Source organism: Dendrobates tinctorius, unplaced genomic scaffold, assembly GCF_039654945.1.
Source record: "Dendrobates tinctorius isolate UK_male_01 unplaced genomic scaffold, ASM3965494v1 ptg000258l, whole genome shotgun sequence".
In the NCBI taxonomy this organism is placed as follows: Eukaryota; Metazoa; Chordata; class Amphibia; order Anura; family Dendrobatidae; genus Dendrobates; species Dendrobates tinctorius.
In genome coordinates, this window is record NW_027361925.1 from 2,836,211 (window position 1) to 2,843,764 (window position 7,554).

At 43.9% G+C, this 7,554-nt stretch overlaps 1 protein-coding gene across 2 annotated transcripts in view; it reads right to left on the reverse strand.

Moving 5' to 3' along the window:
• Positions 1-2,612, reverse strand: part of PLP1 (proteolipid protein 1) — a 62,331-nt gene extending 59,719 nt beyond the window's left edge. Inside the window, exon 1 of one of the 2 annotated variants that reach the window (XM_073558778.1) lies at positions 2,481-2,612. In XM_073558778.1, the coding sequence (XP_073414879.1) occupies positions 2,481-2,484 (4 nt within the window). In that variant the 5' untranslated portion in view covers positions 2,485-2,612. The remainder of the gene's footprint in view (positions 1-2,480) is intronic. The other variant, XM_073558779.1, reaches the window with a different exon arrangement.
• Positions 2,613-7,554: the final 4,942 nt, after the last annotated feature.

Sequence of the window (7,554 nt, forward strand, 5' to 3'; positions counted from 1 at the left end):
TGATACTATGGCTCTACACAGAATATGCAGGTTTACTATTGTGACGCTATAACCCGAAAGTAGCGGACAAATCAGATTCTCCGCAAACTAATTCTAGGCAATTTAGAAGATAAGCTCCATTGGGGCCAGTGATGCTGATGTCTGTAAAGCGCTATGGAGTGTGATGGTGCTATGTATACAGGGCATAATCAGTAATATGCTGTGAGCACCAGACGGCATCCTCCCAGCTCTGACAGTGACAGGACAGTGACTACCCCACACACAATCTCTACTGATTGTGACCACTATGAAGAATCTGCTTTTGGAGAATCTCACAATCCTTCATAATTGAAGTGCTGTGATCTGAGCTTTACTTTAGGATTTTCCAGAAATCACTATTTATTTTATAGACTCCCACAGGGTGAAAATACCTCTGGCTCTTCACTGCTTTAGCTTTATCGACAGACCGCAGTGGTAACATCATTTCACCAGCACTGCAGGCAATCACTATGCTCAGTTGCTTGCACGGTCTATGCTGCCAGAGCTTAGTGACTGACTGCAGTGCTTTGGACATGACGTTCCCATTCGGAAACCCATCAGGTCTTGTGACAAATCTGCAATGAAAAACGCAACGTGTGCACGCAACCTTAATGGGGTACTAGCATCTTTACAACCCTTTTCCATGTGCCCCTTTAGGTACCCTACAAGCATCAGCTCTTGCCATGACAAACTTAGAACCCCAATCATTATACGGTTCATTGTTCATTTAGTCTCATAGGATCCTACGTTTCTTGTGCTGCAGCCGCTGTTCTCAGAGCAAGTGGCTCTCACTGTAAAGCGGTTACCTTTAATGGAGCAAAGCCTCTAGAGGAGATAAAGTAAATCCTTATAAGATTGCAGATGTAAAAAATAAGAAACTGACCCCTACTCCCGAGGGTCAGCAGCTTGTGCTGTCAGTATCAGCAGGCCCGCTGAGCACAGCAGCTGGTCTGCGGTAGTCACCGCTGAAGCTTGTAAAAAAAGACCAAAGCAGTGACGGAGAGGTAGCGCTTGCATTAGGGGAGAGAAAGTAGCAGTGACGGAGAGGTAGCGCTGCATTGGGGGAGAGAAAGTAGCAGTGACGGAGAGGTAGCGCTTGCATTAGGGGAGAGAAAGTAGCAGTGACGGAGAGGTAGCGCTTGCATTAGGGGAGAGAAAGTAGCAGTGACGGAGAGGTAGTGCTTGCATTAGGGGAGAGAAAGTAGCAGTGACGGAGAGGTAGCGCTTGCATTAGGGGAGAGAAAGTAGCAGTGACGGAGAGGTAGCGCTTGCATTAGGGGAGAGAAAGTAGCAGTGACGGAGAGGTAGCACTGCATTAGGGGAGAAAAAGTATAGGTTGGTTCATGTTCTGTTGTGTGCGGACTGTTCCCAGCCCCAGAGCTGCCGCAGGGAGACATAACTTCATGTTCTACCTGCAGACGTACATGGTGATATCAGTATTACCCGCAGATTATCAGTATGGCAGCAGGTAAACATTGGGGCTTTTTGTTTGTTTTTCGCTGACAGTTTCCCTTAAATATGTATTATGGTTTACCTGTCTGCCTCCCTTTACATAAGATTTTCCGATAAGGCTTTTACAGAACAATGAGAGAGCTTATGGCATTCGTTAATATGGTAGTGAATGAACAGATTACAATGTCGCTACAAATTGTGCTCCATAACTTTCCACATTGCACGTACTGTATAGTGAAATAATGCAAATATGTCAACAGCACCAGTAATGGCAATAATGGATGAAGTGATCCGCTGCTCGGAGATATTTCATCCATCCTCAGGAAGGATACATTATTACTTCTCTGAGGTAGAAGAGATTGTGAGAACAATGTGATGCCATAGTTGCAGCATCTATGGAAACAAGCAAAACCAAAGAAAAGACAATGTGTGCATACACCCTAATGAAAATAAATAAGTGAAAAAGCAATGCATTAAATAATTAACAGAGGGTATTTAGTAAACACTGTTTTCTGATCAAAAAAAGCATTAAGCTGTCCCACCACGACAAGATGTACCCCATTGGGACAGTAACTACACTCTCTAATGTTTAAACCTACTTAGTGTAAATAGTGGCAGAGCGTTACCGGGTCCCAACCGGACACCCAGCTTTGGAAGATGTGGCAACACAAACCACTAACACCAATCACTCTCTCACATGTCTATCACTTCTGCTCTGGAGATGACATGATGGATTGCGGAGTCCGTCCCAATAATCCGTGATGAGCTGAGCGCTCTTACTGGAAATAATAAAGCATTCTCTTCCCTTTAGCTGTAGAATGTTCTGGAAACTCTACAGGTCAAAAAGTTATTTGCACTTTTGTTACATTTGGATGACCCATTTCTTTAACTCTTTTGCATTAACCCATTATTTGCCCTCCATAACATGAATAAACATAAAACAATCCCAGGTTGTCTTGTAATCCTATTGGGATACCCATAACGGTAACGTCATTCCCACACTGACTTACCCATGGTGTTTAGTGCTGTGGAGGAGCCTTGTGAGACCGGTGTCTTTTCCTCTCAGTTTCTGTCACCAGAATGTGGGTCCACGCAGTGTCGTTGGGATTGTTGTATATGTTGCCAAGCCCCTTAACACATTCCTTCTCCAATGGTTACAGTAATGGCCAGTGGAATAATGTTACAGGGTGGCGATCTTCCTCCAGAGTGGCAAAACATTGGTTAAACTATAGTCATTGTGGGTGTTATCAGCCAGATGCCATCTCCCCCCACATCACTTTCTTGTGAATAATATAAAGCTTTATTGTTAGTGAAAGGAGAAGGGAATAATGTCAGAATTATGTAAGTGTTAACCCTAGAATCTGCATGCAACAGTTCATGACACAACACTTGCTACTAAACATAGGACCTTGCTCATCGGTTCTCTGTCCATCTAATTTACTATCTTTGGCCATTTTTTTGGTATGTAGGAAAAAAAAATGACCCCAAGACCTCCGCGAAGGGTTAATGTTTTTTTCTTCTGGTTGTTTTGTGGAGGGGAGAGGCGGCTCCTATCACTGCTTAGCACCCAGCACCATTGGAGGCAGCTGCAGCTATAAGGCCGATAATTCAGACACAATGAATACGATTTGTCTGATAAAGTCTTGTTTATTACTTGGATACTTTAGTATCATCTATATGATTTGTATAGGCTGGATGGAACCCTTCTGCATTTGTAAATGAGGCTTTTCTACTTTTGCTTAGGACCATTTATCAGAAACAATAAATGATTGTCGGATAAACAGAAGTTACCACCTATGGATTAGATGGGTGATAACTTATAAATCGATGGCAGTACCAGCTGGGACCCCAGTGATTAGCAGAACTCGGCACCTTTGTTCCACAAGCTACTGCTGCTCTATTTATTCTAGGGGCATGACTCCTAGGGGCAACATTTGACTATTTCCAGGAGCCTCATAGAGAATGGATGGAACAGCAGTCAAACATGCGTCCCTTTCTAATAGGGATAATAGCGCTCCTTTCTTCTGATTGTTGCTGGTTTGTGAAACATTAAAGAGGTCCCCCATCCTCCTCCTCCCATCAAGGTGTTTATCCTTTTAATATATTACAAGTGTAATAACATGCAGGAACATGGGATGCAGTAACGCACAGGGAGACAGAGCAAGGGTTAAATAGGTTTATTTACGGGGACGTACTCCACGCAGGGAGCGAGGGATTGTAGGGTGACGGTAAGGAATGGGGCAGAACTGGGAGGATGGCAGGGTAGATGAGGGACGATCGAGAGTTCAGTAATAAAGAGGTTAAACTTATCGGACTGTAGTCTTTTGTTGCAAGGAAGTTCAGGGTTCCAACGGTGGCACCGGCAACAGCGGCGCGGGTCATCTCGATGCAGTCTCTGACAAGCGGGGATCCAACGGTGGTGCCAACAACAGCGGCACATGCAGTCTCTCAAGTCTCTGTCCACGATGAAGAAACAGCCTCCAGGGGAAAACAACAGGATGCTGGGCAGTGAGAGGGGGTCCTGCTCTCACCACTCTTAGTCACAAGTCTACACTCAGAACGTGTCACCGCAGGAACGATGAAGTGCTCCTCGGTCAGTCCAGCTACTACTCTCAGGGGCTCAGGTCTGTCACTGCGTACGCTGGACCTGCAGGCACTAGCGTCTGTCTCAGACTTGTCAGGGGAGTCTCCTCCGGTCACGGAGGCTGGCGGGTCCACATTCACACAAAGGGTGCTCACCTTGTACTGTCTGCCTGTCACCGTCCTCATATACAAAATTACTTGGCACTCAAAATCGGAGAAGCAATTTTTTCTTTATTGTGCATCCAGACAAAAATAGACTCATATCATATGAATGTTTTCGGTCCAACAACGGACCTTCATCAGAAAGGTCTTTTTGTTTCTTTAGAGTAGACTGTTTATTTTGTAATGACTGGAGCTCGAGTCTATCAAAGGGGCTGGATACAATGCGACTGGATGAAGCAGGCCTTAGGGAAAGAGAAGCCGCGCTGTCTGGAGCAGTATCTGCAAGGGGCTGCAGCGCTAAGAGGCCGCTGAAACAATCCAGGGTGCCGCCATGAGAGGAGGACCATCCTCAGCCGGAGGGCTCTTTCGAGTATGCGGTCACTCTTGAGCAGAGCGAGTGTGGCACTCACTGTTAGTGTACGGCACCTGGCTTTACTTTGCTCACTCCGCTCTGCTGGCACGGCTCCGCACGCTCCGCTCTGCTGAGCTAGCTCCACACGCTCCACTCTGCAGAGATGGCTCTGCATGCTCCGCTCTCCACTACTGGCTAATTCCCCCAGCACCACAGCTTCTATCACAGCAGCAGTACGACCTATCACAGGACCAACATACTCGGGTCAGGGAAGCAGAGCGCCCTCTTCTCTGCTCCGTACGCTGCACTTGCGTGGCGCCAAACTCTCCTGCAGTGCATGCTTTTCCTTCCTCTCCCCCTTTGTCAGCGTGCTCTCCTCGGGCTCTCCCCGCCCCCTCCTGTCAGCAGGTAACTCCGTCTCTAATCTCCTTCCCTACTGCAGCAGGGGAAGGTCCGCCTCCCTCAGGCTTCCCCCTGGAAACAGAGGATGCAGCCCTTTCAGTTCCGGACCAGGAATGCAGGTACCCACGGTCCGATCCATCTCCTTACACAAGCATCATATTATATAGCACTGTAATTACAATTACAATTTTGCCTTTCTACCCAGCTAATTCTTCTCTTCTCCTTGCTACACTTGTAAGGAGAGCTTTAAACTAGAACAACATGGGAAGGGAAGCAAAAGACCAGAAAAAGCCATACACCTGACAAATGCTACTGAGAACTCTGCTATTAGAAGTGGAAAGGAAGAACAAAGACGAAAGAATCTAATTAAAAAAAATATTGGAGAAAGAGAAACCAATCACAAACTAAAATGTTTCTATACTAATGCACAAAGCATGGGCAACAAACAAGGAGAATTGGAACTACTAACACAGGAAAAGAAATATGATGTCATTGGAATCACTGAAACTTGGTGGGACAATACACATGATTGGAATACAAGACTAGAAGGATACAACTTATTTGCAAGAAACAGACTTGATAAACGAGGAGGGGGTGTCGCATTATATGTTAGAAATGCGTATATCTGCACAGAGATTGAAGCTTCAGAGACTGGGAGTTCTGTGGAAACTGTTTGGGTAAGAATACAAGGACAGAACAATGGAAAGGACACCATTGTAGGCATTTACTACAGGCCGCCTGTGCAAGCTGAAGATATGGATGAACTCTTTATGCATCAAATGGCCAAGTTCTCCAAAAAATATGACATAGTTGTCATGGGAGATTTCAACTATCCAGACATTTGTTGGGAATCTCTCTCAGGCAAAACTAACAGGTCAAGGAAATTCTTATCCTCTCTTGCTGACAACTTTATCTTCCAAAAGGTAAAGGAGAAAACAAGGGGAACTGCTACCTTGGATCTAATCCTTATAAACAGGGAGGAAATGGTTGAGGAGGTAAAAGTGGCTGGGACCCTAGGAGGTAGCGACCATGCTATTTTAGAATTTTGGATAACTAGAGGCGGAAGACCTGTGAAGACTCAGACATCAAGGTTAGATTTCAGAAAGGCAGATTTTAAGGGATTCAGAAAGAGAATTGGAGGGATCCAATGGCTGGATATCCTTAAAGACAAAAATGTCCAGGAAGGATGGGAAATCTTGAAAAATGAAATTCTCAAAGCACAGTTGTTAACAATTCCGAAAAGAGGGAAGAATAGGAAGCATTTAAGGAAACCAGGATGGATGAACACAGAACTTAAGCACATGCTAAAAAGGAAGCAAAAAATGTTTATAAAATGGAAAGAAGGAGGCATATCTAAAGAAGAATATAATGCTGTCTGCAGAACCTGCAAGGCACAAATCAGATTATCTAAAGCTGAAAATGAATTGAGGCTTGCAAGAGATGTCAAAAGCAATAATAAAGGATTTTGGGGATATGTCAAAAGTAAAAGAAAAGTCAAAGATGCTATAGGATTTTTACAGGATGAAAATGATGAAATGGTAAGACAGGATGTTGAGAAGGCTGAACTTTTAAATTCCTATTTTGCATCTGTTTTCTCTCAGAAAGGAAATGTAACATCAACTGTTATTCACTGTCCTATTAAGGGAATAGAAGAATCCAGGATATCTATAAACAGAAAGATAGTGAGGAAACACTTAGCTAACCTAAATGTATTCAAGTCTCCAGGTCCAGATGAATTACACCCCAGAGTACTGAAGGAGATAGCAGAAGAAATTTTTGAACCCCTCTCCATAATCTTTGAAAATTCTTGGAGAACAGGAGAAGTGCCAGAAGACTGGAGAAGAGCAAATGTTGTTCCTATCTTCAAAAAGGGGAAGAAGGTGGACCCAGGCAACTATAGGCCGGTGAGTCTGACTTCTATACCAGGAAAGATCTTTGAACAAATTATTAAACAACATGTATGTCAATACCTGGATAAGAATGAAGTGATTAAACAGAGTCAGCATGGGTTTGTAACTAATAAGTCATGTCAGACTAATTTAATTTCCTTCTATGATGGTATTACTGATTGGGTGGATCAAGGAAATGCTGTAGATATAGTATATCTTGACTTCAGCAAAGCATTTGACAAAGTCTCTCATACAATCCTTATTGAAAAAATGACTAAGTATGGAATGGACAAGGCAACTGTTAGGTGGATTCATAACTGGCTTAGTGATCGGACCCAAAGAGTGGTCGTAAATGGCTGCACATCCAGTTGGAAGAATGTCTCAAGTGGGGTACCACAGGGCTCTGTCCTGGGCCCTGTATTGTTCAACATCTTTATCAACGATTTAGATGAAGGAATTGAGGGTAAACTGATTAAATTTGCTGATGACACAAAGCTAGGAGGGATAGCTAATACTAGAGAAGAGAGAGAGAGGATTCAAAAAGATTTAAATAAACTGGAGAAGTGGGCAGCAACTAACAGAATGGTTTTTAACAGGGAGAAATGCAAAGTACTACATCTGGGCAATAAAAATGAAAAAAGCATATATAGAATGGGAGGAATAGGGCTAAGTGACAGCACATGTGAAAAAGACTTG